The following is a 23012-nucleotide window of genomic DNA, read 5'->3' on the forward strand; positions in this document are numbered from 1 at the left end:
GTTGCGGAGCACAGGCTCCGGATGCGCAGGCCCAGCGGCCATGGCTCACGGGCCCAGCCGCTCCGCGGCATGTGGGATCTTCCCGGACCTGGGCACGAACCCGCGTCCCCTGCATCGGCAGGCAGACGCTCAACCACTGCGCCACCAGGGAAGCCGAAGCCCCAGAAGGACCCTTTTAAAACACAGAACTGATCACATCACTCCCCTGCTCGAAGTCCCTACTGTGGCCTCCAGAGCCCTGTGTGGAGTGACTCTGGACACTGCTCCAACCTCACCTGCTGTCACTCTCCCCTTGGTCATTCCACTCCAGCCATGCTGGTCTTCTTGCAGTTTCTGGACCACGCCAGGCACACTCCCTCCTCAGGCCTTTTGTACCACTGTTCATTTAACATAGGTCCCTGCATGGCTCAGTCCTCTGCTGAAATGCCCTCTCAGCAGAGGGGTTTCCCCGACCATCAACCGTCGTACCTGTAAATAATAGCCCATTTTGCCCTCACAACCACCGTCCATGGCTCCCTCTCTATTCCCTTGCCTACTTTTTGTATAAAAAATAATTTTTAAAGGAGAGTTTTATTTTTTTAATTTTTTTTAATATTGGAGTATAGCTGATTTACAATGTTGTGTTAGTTTCAGGTGTACAGCAAAATGATTCAGTTATACATATACGTATATCCATTCTTTTTCAGATTCTTTTCCCCTATAGGTTATTACAGAATATTGAGTAGAGTTCCCTGTGCTATACAGTAGATCCGTGTTGGTTATCTATTTTATATATAGTAGTGTGTATGTGTTAATCCCAAATTCCTCATTTATCCCTCGCCCCCCACCTTTCCCCTTTGGTAACCATAAGTTTGTTTTCTATGTCTGTGAGTCTGTTTCTGTTTTGAACAGTGTGGAGTTTCCTTAAAAAACTAAAAAGAGAACTACCATATGATCCAGCAATTCTACTCCTTGGCATATATCCGGAGAAAACCATAATTCGAAAAGATACATGCACCCCAGTGTTCATTGCAGCACTATATACAATAGCCAAGACATGAAAGCAACCTAAATGTCCATCAACAGATGAACGGATAGAGAGTTTTATATACATAGTGTAAGCTATTAAGTGATTTATTGTAAAATAGGTAATTTATTATATTTCTTCTTAGGCCCTTCTTTTGCCAGCTTTTTGATTAGAGATTTAAAGAAATTTTTTGCAAAATAAAACAAGGTTCTTTAGAGTTGCTTTTGGCATTCGTGGTCTGCACATAATTGTATTGCATTTTTAACAACTAAATGAATTCCACATGAAGAGAGCTATGCTTACTCTCTCTCCTCTCCCTTGAAACCCGCAGACGTCTTGCCGGAAACGCTTTGACATACATTCCCAGGGGAGCATTTGCTGGCCTTTACAGTCTTAAAGTTCTGTAAGTAAACGGGGTATTGTTTGTTATAATTCTGATTTTAGTGTCAAGTGGATGCTAATTAACTTGTAAAGATTGAGTTCCTACAATAAACTATTTAGAGTCATGGGATAATTCATCTAAATTCCAGTCTGCCTTCCTTGATACCATAGAAACATGTGATACCTGGCTGGATTTGTGTGTGAAAAAACTTCAGCTCTCCTTTTCTAACCTTAATGTCAAAACTTTGTTTGCCCCTAAATAACCAACTTATCAACTCAAACTTGTGAAAGCGTATTTCCCTTTCCTTTTGTGCTATAAAGTTGGGGGGAGTTTTTTGAGTCATTTTGATTCAAGTGAATAAATCACTATTATGCTGACATAATGAGATCACAGCCTCAAACCATTTGCAGAATTGTTTCCTTGTGATGCGCTGAATAAGGATCAGGTAAAAAAAAAAATCAAGTTTATGTTCCACTTGTGAATAGATGTAGAAAAGCCTAGTGCATAGTAGATACAATGAGTAGTTGTTTAATTGAGAAATGTTAATTCATTGAGACTTGTAAAAAATGGGCTTTCTTACTATTTAATGTCCAACTTCCTAATTTTCTATCAGAAAACTCAGTATTACTGATACCTCCTTCTTCTAGTACCCATTGTTTAATTTTTTTTCAGTTTATTCTTTGTAGAAAAGAAAGGGACCTTGGTAGAGAAAATAGATAACACAAGTTGAAATTCATACCAGGAAAGTTTTATCTCAGGGAAAACAACCTGATTTTATCTCCTTTGAGATAAAAGTTATAAACTCTAAGAAGGCATTTGATGTATTTCTGCTTAATAGAAATTGCATTTCATTGACCTGAGGGATGGATACATAGGCTATTTTAAAAAGCAATTTTATTTAAATTTAATATTTTGTTAAAAGGTAAATTCAAAAGCAGAACTGTTATTTGGTCTTGGTCTACTTAGGTGATTGGGTTTGATCTCCCTACCCTTGAGTTATTTTTACAATTAGGTAGCAATATTTTTAAGTTGTCATACTTCCAAATCCTAATGTTAATCCATTATGTGGTGAAATTCTAGGCTGTAGCACCAATTCTAATGTGCCTATATTTCCACAAGTCCAGCAAAATATTTGGAACCATTCAAAATGCATCACGTAAATCAAGTTTAGATGAGACACCTAAGATGTTTTCCCTGTGTCGAGATAGGTACCACTAAGTATTTTGGAAACTTGTTAAATAAATTATATTGGAATGAATTATTTTAATTCATTGACAAAATGTATATTGGATATACTGAACTAGACTGTGTGTGTGTGTGTGTGTGTGTGTGTATGCACACACACCACTCAAAGTGGCATTGAACAAATTATTGCTGGAAAGGCAAAGATCAATAAGTATGGCCATGCCCTTCAAGAGTTTATAATCTAGTGGTAGATTGTGGGATCAAGATAATGTGACCAAGACAGATGAACAGATCACTCTGATTCTGTGGAACTACAGAGGTTGGGAAGGACTCCGTCCAGTCTGATGGTTCAAATTCGACTTCCTAGGAGAGCTGTTTCTCCTAAAGAGTTGACCTAGAAGCCAAACCTTGAACCAACCATCCACATAAGGTAGCCGACTGAGGGGACACTATACATAGAGACACAGAGGCAGGAGGAACCTGGGATGAACAGACAGCCCTTCGCAGCTGGTACTTGAGCATTCAGGAGAAGGTGGAGAGTATCTGGAGAAGAGCCTGGAGAGAGAGAAAAGGTCCTGGTCACCGGGATCCTGTATGTCATGTCAAAAAAGCATAGACATTATTATGTCCTAAGCCTGATGAGAAGCCAAGAAAAAGATGTAAGCAAGAAAATGACACTTTCAGACTTTGCACTTCAGCTGGATCATTATCCATGTGAGGGGGATTCAAAAGGAGCAAGACCCCTGCCAGGAATAGTATTCACTCTTCTCTTTATTTTGCTGACTTAAAGACTAGTATTCAATGAGCAAATCCAATTGTCAAATATTTGGAAAGTATTTAGTGTTAGAGCAATGCTTTTCAATCATGGTCATCATGCCTGCCACAGAATGTTCTGGAAATTTGTGGAGGCATCTCTGGTTTTCCAGGTGATTGGCATGTAGTAACTTGTCCTGTGATGAGCTGCTCAGCCCAGCATAAAGAATCCCCCTGCATCCCTCTTGACTTCTGACTGTCCCTCTACACCAAACTTCAATCAATAATAATTTTATGCGTATTCATACCGAAAGGTTTTACATGAAGTTCTGCATAAGCCTAATAATCTGTACAGGAAAAATTAAATGGTATAAATATAGTGTCTCAAAATCATTGACTAGTTAACACAGTTTGTACATCCTGTGATTTCTACCCACATATTTATTTGAAAATGATATTAGTGCAGTAGAAGAATTACCTCAGAAACCACAAAACAAATTAAAGCTATGTAACTGTGAAGTTGTAAAACGTCTTCTTAAAAATAACTATCATTAAATTAGCAGAGAAACATGAAACACAGGGCTCTCATTGAATCTCATTAACAAAGTCTGCTTTATAAATATTTCGTATATAGCCTTTTAAAATGTTGGGAGCACAATCATACAAAATCTGTGCTGAGATGACTATATAATGATTTATTTATTTGGGGGTAGCCTGTTGCATTTTTAATATTGCTCTTCCACTATCCGGCAGGTTCTACCTCCCAACTTCTATGCAGGTGGTATCATGACTATTTCTTTTCCCAGTTTAGCCTCAATTCCCTCTTACCTATGCCGGGATGTGCTCCCAAGGGCCTCTTGAAGTACTGGAGAACAGATGCTCACCTCAGCATGAGATGGAACTTTGAGATAGGATGGATGTTCTCTGTGGTATTTCAGTCCTATCTCGTAAAAGAGAGAGAATTATTTTGATATCACTCTTATCTATAAGGAACACTCATTTGTGAGGATGTAACACTTTTTATTTTCTCCACTGCAACATCTATAATATGTCTTGGTATGTTATCTTTGTTTTAATAAAAGTAATTTCCTTCTTTCCCATAAAACATTACATAAAATAAGTATAATCTGTTATATGTCTTAACTGTAGATCTTATTCTAGTATCCATTTAGACCTCTACTCTCATTTCCCTGTTTTGCACAGAATAACTTCTGATCATGTTACTTTTCTCATACCCAACCTTATTGATTAAAAGTGGAGGCAAACATCTGACTCTTTCATAGAAATACCTCCTAGGATAGTCATATCTGAGCATCACATATATAATAATACATATATCCCTTTATTATAAATTACTTTTATTTCTCCTTTATCATACAGTTAGGGCAGTACATTATGTTGATTTTTTTCTTTAAAATGACGTGTGTAAGTGGCTATATTTTTATGAATTTTATCTTAATATAATGGATGAAGCATTACAAAATATTTGGTATTAAAGGGAGAGTTGGGTCCAATAGGGTTGAGAACCACAGTGCTAGAGGTAAAATGCTGAACAAGAGAGGCCTGGTCCTACCATTGTGGAAAGTGACTCAAATGTTTTATAAAGTCCAAAAGTCATTGGAAGAAAGAAATAACTGATTATATTGTAGCATGGTGAGAAAGATAATATACAAGTAATATTCATCTGGGGCCCTGATCATATAAGGAGGGTAAGAAAGGATCTGGAAAAGAAGAGAAAGATAAGAGTAATCCAGTCCTAGAAGATGGGAAATGAAGATAGCAACAGCCCTCCTTGGTGAGGACTGTTTTATATCAGAAATCTTGTTACTGTGAGCTCTGGAAGATCACTAAAATGTAAGATGATTATCCCTGTAAATATTGGCCTTCATAAAAATTAGTTACTGGCTTAGTATTGCAAAATACCCAGTCCCATGGAATTCTGAACCAGGCTATCCTCAACAAAGGTTCATTTTCTTGTGTAGGCCATTCAGTCGAGGAATGGCTTATCCTCTTGCCACCAGAACCAAAGCCACATGGAGGTGATGGATAAAACTAACTATAGGAAAGTCACAACTCAAATTCTCTCCTTCCCAGAAAAGAGCCTGGATAGCTACTTGATATCTAAACATAGGACAAGTAGGCAGAGGAAATACCTAAGGAACAAGCCATTGTTACAGAGTCCTCTTTCAACGTATAATTTCCTCTCACCTGCTTCACTGTACCTGTACTTGACCTTATTTAGTCCTGTTGGCCAAAAAAAAAAAAAGATAACCAAAAAATTTATTGTTAAAGTAGCCTGGGGACACTGTATGTAATTGTGAATATTTTACAGTTTTAAAGCTCCTCAGGGAAAGAAATTAAGAAAATATGAAGTCATCCTTTGCCTCTAGAGATAGTGTTTCATTTTCTTTTCTCACCCATATGTGAATGATAAAAATGAAGTTGTAAGTGCCTCAACCCATATTCAGTTCGTGGTACATTCTGCTTGTATTTGCTGCATTGAATAAAGGATTATTTATAAAAGAAATCTGCAACCATGTTGTGAATGCTCTGTTTTAATTGCACTCCATAGTGCTATAAATCCTTTAATTGTTTTGTTTCCCACTGGAATATCTTAAACAAAAACAGAATTTTCTAATTAACTCACTGAAGACCTATAAGGTTATAATGGAGATAATTTGCTCTTGTTTTGTCATTTGAAAGTAATTAAACAAAAGTTCTTTATTTAAGGAGAGATCAGGACTTAAGTGATTTTCTTTAATTATATTTTTGGTATTTAACTGGTAGAAGTGGTTGAAAATTAAATTGCTGGGAGGTAGCTCAGGGGTAGCTTTAAAAGGTATCATTAGTAAAGCTTGTTTAAGTTCCATTTTCTGAAGGTAGATATATAGAACTACTGAGAAACTCTGCAACTATTCAATGAAGAAAAACCATTTAAATATCTCTTATCCTCTACTCCAGTTTTCCAGTATTCTAGAAAGACCACGTTATAAGAGTTTCACTGTCTGGTTAGCAGAGCATAGGAGGACAATTCGGTACACACTTTGAGCCAGTAATATATTACCTACAAAGTTTACACATCAATTGAGTCTATTATCTGTATCTTATTTAAATTTATCACACAATTAGTGAGTGACTTTGAAAACATTTCTGTCCATTTAAAATTATATCATATATTAAAACTGCTTGGAAAGATATAAAATAACATATAAATGTAAACTTTTAATATTTAGGTAAATTATGCAAAATACGGCATTCAAGCTACAATTTTCCCAATTACCTAACCGGTAATTGAAGTGTGAAGTCTCTCTGAATCTTGACTTTGTTCATAAGGAACCAATATATTTTGAGACTTTTGATTTATGAAATGTTAATTGAATCCAAGTTTAAAATAATGAAATTACTTGTTTAAAACTGTTGGATTACAAGTGACAGAATTATGATCCTTAGAAAACAGAATCTCAGCCATGGTGAGAAGAGCATAAATTTTATGATCTCCAAATATTTTTCACGTCTTTTTTGATATGAGCTCATATTTGCATATATGAAAGTATAATAAATGCCTTCATATTGTAATCCGCAAATAATTTATCAATCAGATGATATTATTCTATTCCCATCACATAGATAAAAGACCCACGGTCAAGAAGGGTAAATGGTTTGCTTGCTAAGACTCAAAACTTAGACCTTATCTCCAATCTCAGTGTAGCCTCAAGTTCAGGTGAAAATATCCCTAGAAATACTTAGCAGAGCATAGGGTGGTTCTCAGTGTGTGGTGCCTTGCCCAGCAGCACCAAGATCACCTGAGAGTTTGTTAAAAAGGCAAATTCTCTGGCCCATACCCAGATCTACTGAACCAGGAACTTTGAGGGTGGAACCCAGCAAACAGTGTTCTAACAAGCCTTCCAGTGAATTCTGATGACCCCTAAAGTTTGAGAACCACTGGCATAGAGTTTGGTTTTTTTTGGCCGATTTTATTTTCTCATTAATTAAAATGTCACTATATCATTAGTTTTGAGAAGAGGACTTATCAATTTATACAGAAAGGGCCAACCTTTATTGAATGCTTACCAGGCAGTAGGTATTGTTCTATGTACTTTCTCTCATTAGATCGTCACAATAAGCCCTGGGGGTGGATATTATTACTGATCACTGAGACGTGGAGAGATTGAATGATTTCCCTGAGGCCACGGGGCTACTGGCAGGGAAGAGGTAGTCAGATCCGAGAACCCATGCTCTTAATCATACTGTGAAAGGCGTACAACCTGAGAATTTGTACGATTATTCCTCAAGTGAATGCTGCAAGGGGCAGTGGAAAGTACATCAAGCTTTGGAGTCAGACATACCTGGCGTTGAATCCCAGGTAGTCATCTAATGAAAAGAGACTTCAATTGTGGAGATGAGAGAACCAGGCAAATTGTTTCTGAAAATCCAAGTATAAATTTGTGACCTAATAAGTAGAAATATTTCTTTAAAATGTCTTTTAAAAATGCTTTCCTAATATAGTTTCCTGCCTCTGGCTTACATAGACCATGAAATACTGGCTGGGGGTTGGGGGGAGTGGCTGCGAAATTATTGCGCTATAAACATTTATGAATGAGGTAGCAAAATATAAGACATCTAGTGGGAATTTTTCCATACCATTTCCCACTAGCAATGATATATTTTATTTCACCGTTGCCAGGTGTCTCCATTCTGTAGTCCCCATGTTCTGATCAGCACTGTTGAACCTAGGTGAGCAAAAGTGCAATTGTTCACAAGAAGCGTTAATTTATATCAAAATATGATCATGCACAAGAAGGGAGAAGATCTTTAATATCCACCCACTCTTATCCTCATTTCCATTTTGTCTAATCTAATTGTCATCACAGTGATCCTTTTAAAACATAAATAAGATCACATCATTCCCCCTCCACTTAAACCCTTCAACAAGAGTTTATCACCACATTTAAAATAAAGCCTGCAAATCCTTCATGAGATGTCCTTAGGTTGTCTCCCAATCTCTTGCTCTCAGTTACTCCTCCTCAGTCACAATGACCCTTTGCTCCTCCTTTAACAAGTCAAGCAAGCTCCGGCCTCAGGGCCTTTGCACTTGCTCTTCCCTCTTCCTCAGTAACTTTCCAGACGTTCCCATGTTTTGTTCCATGACGCCATTCTGGTCTCTACTCAAATATCACCTCCTAAGAGAGATCTTCTCTGACCACCTTTAGAATAAAATTCTCACCCCTTTTTACCCTCTATCCCAAATCCATGTTTTGTTTTCTGTTCATAGTACCTATTATTTGTCTCAAGTTATATACTCATTTGTTAATTTTAAATTATCTGTCACTCCTCACAGGCCAAGGTTGTGCCTGATGCTCAGCTGTTTCCCTGACACCTAGAACAGTACCTGACACTGCTATGCCAGTTATTGTTAATTATTGCTGTCTTTAACGTTTTTTTTTTCATTTGTTTCAATGCGCAGTATGCTGCAGAATAATCACCTAAGACAGGTACCCACAGAAGCTCTACAGAATTTGCGAAGCCTTCAATCACTGTAAGTATAGTTGAAATTCCAACATGTTCTCAGCATCAGTTTGGGAAGGCGCACTGAAATGTCCAAATGACCATTTTAGTAAGTTCCTTGGGTGGGGACCATACCTAAATAAGTTGCCAGTGAGAGTTTCCATTAGAGCAACAATTCTTTACATCCTCATTAAACAATATGTATGAGAGAGACCAGTGTTGGGGTTTGAGGTTTCAGGGCAGAGACTTAATCAGAAAACATGCAATGAAAAGCCTCTTGTATATGTTGGTATCACAGGACAAAAATCCACAGGATCTTGTCCTATACCCCCCTGTATAGTATGAGCTCCTGAATTCAAATCAGGAATAATACTTTCTCCTTTTATCTAGAAAAATGAGAGTCAAAATCTAGACCTCTTGGCATCTTCAGTTTCTTCTCTTTTTAGATTATCTGAGCTGCCCTGTAATGCAACTTTGCTGAGTCAAATAAAGGCTTAATTTTTTGAGTTCTGTATGCACACCAGGGGTCCTCAATTCAGGAAGCTAAGATCTAATGGTATCTCTTAAAGTCATACTGGGCAGGTCTACTAACCAGGAGCTTCCTCACTGCCACACACAGACGTACAAACATATTCACAAACAGTCCCACAGATATACACACACATACCTCAGATTCACACACCACACACAGACACACAAACACACACAGCAGTGGTGGTGTTGGTGTTCCTTACTCTGAATCCACAACTTTTCCATCAGGAGTTTCCACCCTCCTCTGATTTAAAACCTCTGAATGAATAAAAATCAGTTATTCCTCACACAAAGAACTTTCTTACCAGCTAGATGTTTTGGAGCTTGTGTTGTAAGCAGTGGTTCACAGTGATTATTTGGCAACACCATGCCATGAGTTCTTGATCAGTATCTGCATTTCATCAGAATGTATAAGTGTATTGGAAATGTTGCATGATTTCCAATATCCCCATGTGTGATATATGTTTTCATCTTACTTACACTGGAGGTCCTCATCTGTCAAACAAAATACTGGTTTCTGGTCTAGAATGATGAGGGAGATAAATGCATTAAAAAGGCAAATAAATATTACAGACTCGAGTTGAACATCATTGTAAAGAATACATCGGGGGCTTCCCTGGTGGCGCAGTGGTTGCGCGTCCGCCTGCCGATGTGAGTTGAACATCATTGTAAAGAATACATCGCGGGCTTCCCTGGTGGCGCAGTGGTTGCGCGTCCGCCTGCCGATGCAGGGGAACCGGGTTCGCGCCCCGGTCTGGGAGGATCCCACATGCCGCGGAGCGGCTGGGCCCGTGAGCCATGGCCGCTGGGCCTGCGCGTCTGGAGCCTGTGCTCCGCAACGGGAGAGGCCACAATAGTGTGAGGCCCGCGTACCACAAAAAAAAAAAAAAAAAAAGAATACATCGGTTAACAATTACCCATAGTTTGCTTAATGCCTTTTACTGAGGTGATACAAGAGAAGGAGGAACGTGAGATCTGGAGATGCTACTTTCTTCCTTTGATCTTTTTTCTTCTTTTTAATGAAAGCAAATCTGTGCTTGAGACCATTTTAAGCTTTTTATTCCAGTCGAACAAAGTGACTTCCTAGGTTCTCACCAGCCTAGAGATAAACAAGCCCACAAGAGCCCCTTTGTGGCAGGGGATGGGTCTGCTGCATTTTCAGGAGCTCTGTAATGACATCACAGTATCACTCCCCCTTTGTGGCACAAGCCTTTTCCTGAAGGAAAGAACCAGCCAGAGCAGCAAAACACTCTGGAGCTGGGTTGTCTGTGTCAGGGCACGGGGTCTAATGGCTGAATTGAAAAACGAGATAATAGCAGTGGCCAATAGGATCTGTAAACAGCTGTGAGGCAGGCGGAAGATAGAAGGATAAGAGTTTGTAACCAAAAGCCACTATCAGCTGAAAGAAGATCACAAACAGAACACCCACAGAAGTGAACCCTTTGAGAAAGCGAAAACCATGAATCTTTTGTTCGCTCGAACTGGGTGGTGCCTCTCTGATCAAGGTGTTCAGATTTAGTTTCTTACCGTCTAGATATTTACTGTTCACCAGGTGTCTCTTGCATTTGGTGTCTGGTTCACAAAAACAATGACTTTTGAAACCTTATAAATATGTGTTCCCTGTGAAAAAGCCAAGGGTTAACTTTCTAGCAGGATGCTTATCGCATCCAAACTGAGGCATCGAGATAGATCTTCAGCCCCCAGTGCACACTGGATTGTATCGGCCAGTTATGTAATGTCTGTCCGGGGTCCCTTTGCCCAGAGCACGGCAGACCATGTGAGGTGCTGAATGTTGGCAGCGTGTGCAGCTATGACACTTTGTCTCACTTACGTTTTTTGTGCTACTTTGATACAAGCATTAAGATATGACTCAAAAAAACATACACTTAACCACCAACCATACAGAAACTGTATTGTACCAACCAACGGAGTCCCGTACCCACTTTGGAGGTTTGGGCTACTGTGAGCCCTTTTAAAGTTTTACTGTTGTCCCAGATGCAAGGTGTTTAATAGTATTTCTCCCACTTCCTTCAAGCAGTTCCAAAAAGAAAAACAGTTTTGAGTCTAATGGTCATTGCAAACGTGCACTCCTTATCCATTGTCCATTCATTTTGCATGCGTACTTCAGCCTCCGTGCTACTTTCATATCAATACGAATGACAAAGAGGGTGAAACCTGTCTCATCCATGACACCTGGGAGGCTTCCGTTCAGCTACCTATCCAGCTCTTCTTGGACTACAGTCAACCCTTAGACCTCCACTTAGCCCTTTTTCTAATGGTTCCTCTTTTCTCTTTCTTGAATTCACTCTATTTTTCTCCACTTTATTCTTTTCCTTGTATTATTCATTCACTCTCTAAGAAGCACTCTGCATTCCCCAGGGGCTGGGAGTGCATCACCCATATGCATGCCTGGCTTTGCAACTTCTAAAGGGGGGCTTCTCAATTCCGGCTGCAAAGAAGAATCATCTGGAGAGTCCGGAAGCCTAGGCTGCACCCCAGACCAATGAAAATCAGAACCTCTGAGTAGGAGACCCAAACATCAGTGTTTTCTAACTGGTTTAATGATATAGATAAGTGCTTCTTAAATGAAGATTGGGAAAATGAGTGTCCTAAGGTGATTTGCAAATATACTCCTGAACTCTTTTCAAACTTGAAATAATAACAAAGTCCATATTTTGCATTCCAGTATAAACTAATATGAAATAAAAGTAATGGGCCTTTTATTCAGAAAGTTGCCTTGTTTGTACTTAATTGAAATAGCTCACATCTACCTATTAGTTCTACTGACAATCTGGGGCAGATAAAGTTAGGAGGCCACATGCTGTGTTATCTTGCTATTCGAATGTGTCCATGGACCAGCAATATCAGCACCTCCCGAGACATGCAGAACCTTGGGCCCCATCTCTGTCTAGCTTGATCAAAAGCTTCATTTTAACAAAATCCTCAGGGGATTTATATACATGGTGCATTTGAGAATTAAAATTTTTAGTGTCTATGACATGAACAAAGCAGTCTACAAACCAAAAATGGTTGAGAACTACTGAAATAGATCATGGGTATACTTTGCCCCACCCATACAGACTTGGCTTCATTGAATAAACTTTAAGAAACTTGATTTATATTGAAATTGATAACCTTGCTCTGAGTTAAGAAACAAATGGTACTTATATTTCAAGGGATGTAATTTTCATTGATTCCATGTAAACAACAAATATTTTGCTTTGTTCATAATGAAAACACGTAGGTACATTTGTGTTCTTTGAACTCTCTGCTGATGCTTACAAACTGCTCAGCTAAAGAATAAGAGGGCTTATCCATGTGCCAGAGCCCAGTAGCCCAGAGCCTGCCTCTGTACAATATGGACGTTAGGTTTCTGACAAGGCAATGACAGCCCAGACACCAGTTGGCCTTTTGTAATGTAATCAAATATAACTTAATTTCCTTTCTGTTTTTTGGAAAGGAATAGGAAATGTAATCAGAATTCACAGTGAATTGGATTTCACCAAAAAACTTTTGGCATTATAGTCATTTGAGGACTAGGATCAGATTACAGTGATTTGATGGAAACTCAAAACTTAACCCTCCCATAACCTCACACCTTTGTATTAATAGGTAAGAAATCGATCTATGAAAAAAAATCATTGCTTCACTTGTTGATTGTCATTAATGATGTTCAAGCACCTCACTGTCATTAGTGGAAGTTCAAGGTGATCAAAGAGAATGACACATTCATGTTTGTCCAGTTAACCAGGATATTACTTAATGCATGTTGATTTTCATGCCAAGTCTGCACTAGTGAAACTAATTGTGGAACATGCACAATCACAAAAATAATGAGTTGGTAAATAGAAAATGAAGGGAGAATTAGACATGTCTTTAGCATTCACTCTATTCTCCAATTAGCTAATAATCTTCTTTAGAGTACAAGACATTATTTTAAAGGCCGAGAAGAATATATAACTCCTGCCTGGAACAAGATCTGCCTGAGCATCTTATTGTGACATCAGCTTAAGGGCTACAGATAGCCCCCTCCTTGGACCCTGTGAAATGTCAGTAACTTCACCTCAACTCTTCATAGTAGGGTTTTGCTACTAATAATCCAAAAAGAGAATAAGCAGGAGGAGGAGGTGAGGAGGAAGAGGCAGGGCTCGCAGTGCCGAGCAGAAAGTAAGGCAAGCCTGGAACCAGCAGCAGTTCTCCATTATTAATGTCCAGAAGCCTATTGGGTTTCAGACCCAGGATAAAGAATGGGAAGGAAGTAACAGAAGACGAGCAGAAGAAAAGAAAGCAAAGGGAGGCAACCAAGAGGATAAGATTAAAAGCCCAAAACGGCTGGACTTCCCTGGTGGCGCAGTGGTTGAGAGTCCGCCTGCCGATGCAGGGAACACGGGTTCGTGCCCCGGTCCGGGAAGATCCCACATGCCGCGGAGCGGCTGGGCCCGTGAGCCATGGCCGCTGAGCCTGCGCGTCCGGAGCCTGTGCTCCGCAACTGCAGAGGCCACAACAGTGAAAGGCCCGCGAACCGCAAAAAAAAAAAAAAAAAAAAAAGCAATGGTTTTAGTATTAGTGACATTATTACTTCCACTAAAATAGTGTCCAGAAAGAGAAATTTTAAGTTTACATAACAAAAATACACCATGGTCTTGGTGTATTTTGTTTTTCACAGAAATGCCATCATATTAGGTACGTCTAGGGATAGAGGAGCACTGAGAAGTTCTAGAGGCCAAGGCTTTTGTCTGTTGCACTCTTCGGAGTTCATTTCACACACCATGTGCAAACCAGCACTCAGTGAATTGTTCTGAGGAGGAGTTTTGCCTTGTCCCCCTCCCCTCATTTAAACATTAGCAGAAAGTTATTTTCAAAGGTGAAAAAGCCCTTTTTCCACAAGAAGAGAGAGCTCAAATCGGAGCACAGTCTTCAGAATCCGATGAAAAAAAAATGTGAATACTTTAAGCAAGACCCAGGCATGAAATATTGTAATATCAGGTTATCTGCCCGTGCTATGATAAATCACAGACATGACAGTCATATCAGATAGATAACCAAAAGAGAACATGGATGTTACGGAATGAGAAGTAAAATGAACTTTTTTTAGTCTTGTACTGTGAAATAAAGGTTAACTTTGGAAAGTAGGTTGAACTCGGGAGAAGCTAAAAGAATGACAGCTATGGGAAGGCACATTGTGAACGGGGCAAAGTGTTTCCCCCTCTTCAGGAGAGATGGGGTCTTGATGACTTGTGAAAAGGCACATAAAGAAGCAGTAGAGGGGCTTCCCTGGTGGCGCAGTGGTTGAGACTCCGCCTGCCAATGCAGGGGACACGGGTTCGATCCCTGGTCCGGGAAGATCCCACATGCCGCGGAGCCCCTAAGCCCGCGAGCCACAACTACCGAAGCCCGCGCACCTAGAGCCCCTGCTCGGCAGCTAGAGAAAGCCCGCGCGCAGCAGCAAAGACCCAACACAGCCAAAAATAAATAAATAAATAAAATAAATTTGTTTTAAGAAAAAAGAAGCAGCAAAGTATAGGAACAGAACAAGGACAAAATCAAAAACACCCACGGTTATAAAAGCAGGAGCCGTCGATATTTATTAAAACTCTTACCTGCATCACCTCACTTCACCCTTGAAGAAGCATTATGAGGTGGGAGCCAAGATTATCCCTTCCTTAGTGATGAGGAAGGAGAAAACTCAGAGAGGTTAATTGACCTTCTCAAGGTCATTTGGCTTTAATAGAGTCAGGCTAGAGGTAAGTCTGGGATAAAAATTCTGGTCTTTCTGGCTCCAAAATCTGCCAATTTTACCACTACGCTATCGTGCTTCCCTGAGCGAATCCACTACAGAGAATGGGCACACGACAGAATGCACTAACGTGAGGGGAAGGGGCCTGACAGAAACAAATAGTACCTCTAGGTATATGATTATGGAGGTTTACAAAAAGGAGGAAAAGTAGTAATGCTTCAGGACAGAAATTTAAAAATTGAGGAAGGGAAGAGAACAATATTTATTCATGTGTGGACCAGTCAGACTTTTTTAGTGTTTCCCTATGCATTTGGTTGTCTATTCCCTCATTACCTGGGAGATGGAACTTGTCTCCACTTTCCTGATGAGGAAACTATAGGTGAGAAAAGGGTATCTTGTTCATATTGCAAAGGTAAGGGTTGATTAGACAAAGAGAAGAGGGAAGAACTTTCCAGACAAAGGGAGCTACATGTGCAAAACCTTGTAGTGATGGTTGGGGGAGAGGGGAGCTGGTACATCAAGGGTCAGAAACAAGATCAGTGTGGCCAAAGCAGGAAGCATGAGGCGGGAAAAGTGCAAGAAGAGCCTAGTGAGGCGGGTGGGGTCCAGACCCCTTGAAAGCTCTTTGGGACATGTCACGAATTTTAGTCTTTATTGTAAAAGGAGTGAGAATTCACTGGAAGATTTTGAATAGGAAAGGGCATGATTGGATCTGTGTTACTGAAATAGTCTAGGAGAGAAAGGAGAACTTTGTCGGGATGGGGGCAGTGGAGATGGAGAAAGGGAAATGGACTTGAGAAATTTTTAGATGAAATTAGCAGTATTTGGTAATGAATTGGCTACAAAGAATGAAGGAGAAAGAGGTGTGGAGGATGATTCCTAAGTTCCTGGTTTATATAATCACATATTTACTGAAGCCCATCACTGAGATAAGAAATGCTGGTAGAGCATGACGTTTGGGGAGATAATGAGTTTGGTCTTGAACATTTTCAAAACCAAATGTCTTGTTTAAGGAAGAACAACTCAGTAGAGATGTCACATAGGCAGCTTGAAATCCAGATCTAGATCTCAAAGAAAAGTGAAACTTAGGTTAGGTCCTTCTACCATGCATTTCCTGTTACCTAACACTTCATTGTAATGATCTGACTGACTATCCTTTAGAAAACACACTCTATAAACCATGTCTGCCTGGTTTACTGCTAGATCTCCAGCACCAGGTACTGTACCTGCAAAGAAAGCACCCAAGAAATACTTGTTGAACTGAACCAAAGCATCAAACTCTAAATGATGTTCTAAACAGCTGCTCAAGATCAGCTAATCTCCCCCGCCTTGACTGTAGTCTGCATTCACTGAGCTCCCTGGCCGCCAACTCTTATCTCTGTACCCTGGTTTTTCCTCCCTGCCTTCCCTGAGCTGAGAGTTGGGTCCCAGTGTTTCCTTGAGGGATTTTGAAGTTGATCTGTCTACAAGATTTAGCTTTCCCATTGGCTTAGCTGAGGACTCCCCACTTCAAGAATAGGGTTGAGGGAGGAACCATAATATTGTCTCAGGTTGATGAGATTCAGATTAGGCAAGAGTGAGAGGATGTTCCTGAACACAAGGCTCAGAGGTACTGTGAGAAGAAGCTACAAAAGGGACTTGACTGGGACACAGAAATAAGAGGAATGTTTAGCTAGATAAGGTGGATGTGCTTTGAATATAAGAATGGAAAATTTGGGTTTAAAAGGAATGGTAACATGGGAGAACTGTGGATTCCTAACGGGTGTGACATAGAGCCCAGTTGTAGGGAGACTCGTCTGGCAGCAGCCTGCAGGATTAAGTGAAGAGATAAGAGATCAAAAGCAAAAGGACCAGCTAGAGGCTGTTGCAGTGACGCAGGTGTGAAGAGATAAGAGACTTAATAGGCAGTGGAAGTCGACACTCTTGGAGATGAAGATAAATGGAGAGACCTTGGTGAATGTTAGTCTGGACAGCAATGGAAGATGCAAAAATGACCCCCGGATTTCAAACCCTGGTGGTAGCTGGGAGACTAACGGTGCTCCTGACAAAAAGGAGGTCTTTGTTTTCTTTGGAGAAAAATGAAGCTAAAAAAGTCAATGCTCATGTTACTTTGGCTGTAGATCATCTCCCTGTTAAAAAATTCACAGCCATGGTGACCTTGGAGAAACTGAGCAACTCCATGTAAATTGACTTTAAAATATATTTCTCATTGGAGTCTTGTACTTCCCAGTGATGCCAGAGAGGCAGAGGTTTGGTTCTATTAGACACTTCACCCGGCTACTAGTCGAGCCAGCTGACTAGTCTCTAAATTATTATTATTTTTTGTAACTAAATATATTTTTTAATCCTGAAAAAACTCCTGGTAATCATCCGAGAGAAAGAATAAATGATATGACTATTAGTTCTGACAGGAGCATATCTGACCCTTCCCAAGAAAAGTTATAATTAGAACTCCAGGGTTTGTTTTTTGGTGAAAGAAGTTGACCTCAGTCACCATTAGTGGCTTTGTCCATCTGTAGGTAATTACAGAAACTAGAGTTGGGACTAGTCTCTAAGTTACTACACTTCAATGAACCTATAGAGTTTCCCTCTCCCCAAGCTGCAAAGATGGAAAAAACATTTTTACCTTTTCAGAGACAAGTCTAAAGCAATAACTTTTCTTCCTGGTTTTACATTAAGTTTACCAGTAAATAAGATGGAGAATAGAAAGATGGAAGAAGAAATTCCCATATAAGCAATCATGGTGTTTATATGAATTCATATGCTTAGTATCTTCCTAGGTTATAGATGGGAAATTTCATTAAAAGGTGGAATCCCACATTGTCATGATTTCATAAATATTAAAAAAAATACTAACAATAAAAATGACTCATATTATTAGGAAGAATTCATATAAATCAACACAAATTCAATCTGTAAGAGTTCATATGGATAAAATTCTATCCACATAGTATTATTATAATGATCTGACAAATTCAATTCCAATGATCCACTGGTTTCAGTGCAATAAAGTTCAGTAAAATTTCACCATAACAAAGACTTTAGGGAATTGGTCAAATTGTGTTATATACAAGCTTAGAACTACATGCTTTTCATTTCATAGTAAAAGTTAGATAATAATGGAAACTTTTCATTTCTTAAAATTTTATAAATGAACTAAATCACTGTGTTCATTTGACTCTTCAGGAATTGTTCAAAATGGTCTCATAAAATGTACAAATGCGTGTACAAGAGAGTTGATCATTTGTTTAAAACTTATGAAGAAAAATGCTCATCCAAATATAAAATAGCTGTGTCAAATGCTGTGCTTCACAGTTCTGTTTATTGTAAGAGTCCCCATAAGTTGTATTATACCTGCAGCTGCAGCATTCTTCACACCTTTGCTTTTTTTCTTCTCCAGTCATCCATGTTAATAATTGACAATATTACAGTCATCTCAGATGGGAATTAGCCAATATCAATGGGTTATCTTTTGACTAATGCTTTCTTCTTTGTAGTTAATGGCTCATCAAAGACGGTCTCAAACAAAGATATAAGTTTGTGTGATACATTGGCAAGGTAGCATATACAAGATATATGTAAAGGGCTATTTTCTGGAGAAACAATAGCAAGAATGACCTCATAGATTCTCTAATCCCTATCATAATGCCATCTATAAAGCAAAAATTCCTTTCAGGAGTGTGGAGCAGATTGGCAAAATGTTTCTTTTAAAAGAGAAAATTTGTAAAATTAAGCTTTTATGCAAGAAAACATTAGGGGAAAACTTCAGAGAGAGAAGTTAAGAAAATAAGCACTTTTTTTTGCCATTTCCTGACATAAAAAATTGATTTTTTTCTTCTTGCCTGTTACCTTCCAGCTCTTCCTCACATAAGATACACTGATATTACAGAACTGTATTCACAGTGAACATGCAGTTCTGTTTTATCTTTATTTTGTATAATACTGGGTAATGTTCATCCCTGCATGGTTCCCTCCACCCAGTTGCCCAGAACACTAAGCCACCGTAGCTTCTTTGTCTTCCCTTCTGGTCACATCTAGCAAATCACCATGTTTGGTCAGACCCATTTATTTAACATCCTTCATACCAGGCCTTCCTCCACATTCCCATACTTCTTTAAAGCACTCCTCCTTTCTCACCCTGATTACTGCAACTGCCTTGATCACTTCCTGTCCCCCCAGCCCCTCTTGCACACAGCTATCAGAGGGACCTTTCCACAGCACATCCATTATTAGGATGTTCACTCTGGAGACAGCACGACACCCCCATCTCAGAGAAATAGTTTTATGCAGATCTTGAAGATCACTTGGGGGCAGGTGAGACGTTTCTCATAGGTTTAGTAATCCAGAAACTTTCTGGGAGTGAAGTTATTCAGACTCCAAATGCTTACCTTGGATATGCAAAGTTGTTGAAGCCTGTCAGGGTGAAATGGATGGTCCTGACCAGGTGCCAGTGGTGAGGAGAGACAACCCAGAGTCCCTGAGAAACAGCCCCCTTGGCCCAGCAGTTTGTGCAGTAGGATCCCTTTTGGCAATGGTAGAGCCCTCCGACCTCCAGGCTTCCCTCCAGAGAAGGAGTTTCAACGTATGCCCAAAAGGCATGACGAATCCATTTCTCATCACTTGTGGTCCTCTAAGTGACACTGCAGAGGCTCATAGTTAATAAAAATTCTGTTCTTGCACTAGATGATATCATATTTTTCCTCAGCCACTTTCGCCTTTGGGGACTTTTTGGACCTTTGCTGGAGAAACACAAAAGATGTGTGCATCTCCTTTTCTCTGTGAAGGAAGCCTTCCTATAACACCAATCAAAACATGCAGTACTGGACATATGTATTACGGATGTACAGTGAGTAGAAAATCAGCCATCTTGCCAGTCTATATGACCAAAAAAAGAAAAAAAATGGCAATCTCCGATAGAGAGATTTGAAATTACAAAGGATTAAGATGCTTCAGAGCAAACAAAAGAAACTTCAGGGCAGGGGGAATGAAACTACTTCCTCAATGTGAAGATTTTTCTCCAGTAATAAGCCTATCATTTGTAGAGTGCTTTACTGTTTGCAAAACCCTTCTGCATATATTTTTCTCATTGAATTCCCATAGCAATTGTGTGACATGTTGTGATTCTGCTTTACAGATATGAAAATTGACCCTCAGAGAAATTAATCAGAATGCCCCTAATCTCGGAATTTAATAAGTGACAGAGTCTTGACGTAAATTTGTGTCTTAATTCTCCTAACTCAGTGCACTTTCCAGTTTACCATATGCTCATTATGTAGGTGGTTGCATGTGACATAGGAAGTAGGGTAACATTTTATTTTATCTATCGTTTTCTGTAAGTTATAAGTAACATACAGAGCATAAAATAGGTGCCATTTCCTATATAGTGATTACTTTTCAGATTGCATTTCAAGATCATAATTAAGAGGTTTGTTTGTCCAGAAGGTGAGGCCACTCCCTTTGTTAAAGTGTTTCATTTTGCTACACCTAACTGCACCGCAGGCTTTATGCTGCCTCTGCCCCATTATTGATGGATACTTAAATGCCAAGATCACTGCTAGGAACTTTCTCTGAGAATGTGCCATCTATCACGTGTCACCACTTCTTCTTTGCCTTCAGAGTGAAGACGTACTCTTCAGTAATGTATCAGGAACACAACTATTTGCCCTTTGTGATACTGAGATATAGATAGACAGATAGATAGATAGATATAGATACACACACACACGTACGTGTAATGATAATACTGAAGCCTGAAAAGTAAGGGTGTCTAATCACAGACACCTCTTCATCATTTCTGTTATGAGGGATGAAAGAAGTAGTCTGCTTGTCTCAGAACTGAAATTCACTGACAAGCTGGCACTCATGTTAACCAACTTTTGACTAAGGGAAAATTTTAATTGACTTCTTTTTTTCTGACTGGTTTTAGGGTCAAAAGACAAAAATGCAAACTGTTAACCCACTTCAAGCAGTAATAATTTAAAAATCATTAAGGTGCTTTATAGCTTACAAAGTCTTGTTGTATTATTTTCTTTAGTAAGATAGAGTTACCCCCAATTTACAGAGGTGAAAGCTGAAGTCTGTTGACTTGGCCATGGTCATACAGCTGCTATCTGACTTGGACGCAAAATTTCTCATCCCAAACCTCTGCACTGATTCATAGATTCTGATCTGACTGTGCACACACACACACACACACACACACACACACACACACACCCCTTTGTGACTTGCAGGAAATAGAAATGAAAACCAAAAAACCCTTAAAAAGTGCAGCCAAAAAAAAAGTGCAGCCATATAATGTAGTTATTCTTGTTGCTCCTGATAATATTATAGAACCACATTTCTATGTGTGTTTTCACGTACTGTGTTCTCGCGTTTTACTTACACTCCAGTGCTTAACGATTGCATTTTCAAGCATATGAATAGAAAACGCCCAGCTGCCCCACCAGATCAGGTTGACATAATATGAGCTTTCTGTTTACTCACCGAAGAGGCACAACTCGTGCCCTGCCACCTGCTTTGTCCACAGTCTTAACCTTGCTCTGTAAGAACCACCTGTATGAGTGGCTGGATGATGAATTCTATACTCTGGTTTGCCTTGGGATCTTCTGTTAAGATTGACTCAGATAATACCTCTGAGCGTGAGCAATATACCACTTTCTGAAATAGGTTTGGACCACTGCAGCCAGGTGGACATGGACTTCAAAACACCACATTGAGAAGGAATACCATTTATGGGGAGCTTCTTGGATGAAGAAACTGTTGAGAAAGAGAAACGTTTAATGCTGCACTCAGGATACCTGAGTACTGGGTCAGGGTGTATTAGTATTTGGAGTATTAGGACTGTGAAGAATTGCCCTGTCCTACTCATTTTAGATAGCAAATTGCTCTAAGATCACGGTGTAGAAGCCAGATTACATCCTTTTTACTGGAGGTGGGAGATGATTCATAAAAGACATCTATCCAGAGAAATGGACCTTTTAACATTGGAAACTGATACCAGGGTCACTTCAAGATCCAGCAGAAACTTTGGTAGTAACTTAAATAGCGAAAAAGTCAAGCCTGTGACTCAATGCAGAGAAAGCCTTTTCCGAACATGTAACCTGAAGGCTACGCTGAAGCTGAATGTCAGTCCTTTTCAGGACTTAGAAGCACTTGTAGTTTCAACGCATAAGCAACTAGCAATCATCAGTACGTCAACTAAAACTCGGAAATTCATATTATTTAAATAAAATCTTCATGCTTTAATCAGTGCAGTCATTAAGGAGAGTTTACATATGTGCTTTACTCTTAGTCAAACAAAAACAAGCACCTTCTCATGCCCTGATGACATTATACCTTATTTGAGCATGGGCCGAGCATGTTGTTGCTGGAATAAGGGGAAGAGGCGGTGTTGAGTCCGTCTAAACCTTTCCAGTTCCATTTGTAGACAGAACCTTGAGATATTTGGAAGCTGCGTTTCTGCTGCCTGCAATGATAGTTGTTCTACTGGAAATTTAATTGTGAGTGGGCTGTGACACCGGACTTGTTTGTTCCAAGTGACCTTATCTCAGTATCAAAACTTGGCCCAGGGCCTTGAGGGCATCCATCCCCATTCAATCAGGAGAAGCAGGAACCAGAGCATGAGTGGAGTGAAATGTGTGACCCAAAGTGAGGAAGCTGCTTTCCATTGAGATTGGCTCCCTACCACAGAGAACTCTATTTCTAAACTGTTTAAATTTGGTCTGCAGGGGATTATTTTGTGATCCTTGTGTGCTTCCTGCATCTGTTTAGTCTTAAGTGCTTCCTAAAACATTTTTCAAAATCCACTCGTGATTTTCTCTTCCTTCCTAATACATGCGCTGCTTCAAATGCAACTCTTCTCTTTCTTTTTTTTTTTTTTTTTTTTTTTTTGTGCGGTACGCGGGCCTCTC

General features: G+C 39.6%; 1 protein-coding gene across 3 annotated transcripts in view; it reads left to right on the plus strand.

Annotated features, from left to right (window-relative positions):
- Positions 1-23012, plus strand: part of LGR5 (leucine rich repeat containing G protein-coupled receptor 5) — a 121442-nt gene that overhangs the window by 72379 nt on the left and 26051 nt on the right. For all 3 annotated transcript variants that reach the window (XM_007111574.2, XM_007111575.3, XM_007111576.3), the window contains exons 3-4: positions 1338-1409; positions 8791-8862. In XM_007111574.2, coding sequence (XP_007111636.1) covers positions 1338-1409; positions 8791-8862 — 144 coding nt within the window. The remainder of the gene's footprint in view (positions 1-1337; positions 1410-8790; positions 8863-23012) is intronic.

Source organism: Physeter macrocephalus, chromosome 6, assembly GCF_002837175.3.
Source record: "Physeter macrocephalus isolate SW-GA chromosome 6, ASM283717v5, whole genome shotgun sequence".
In the NCBI taxonomy this organism is placed as follows: domain Eukaryota; kingdom Metazoa; phylum Chordata; class Mammalia; order Artiodactyla; family Physeteridae; genus Physeter; species Physeter macrocephalus.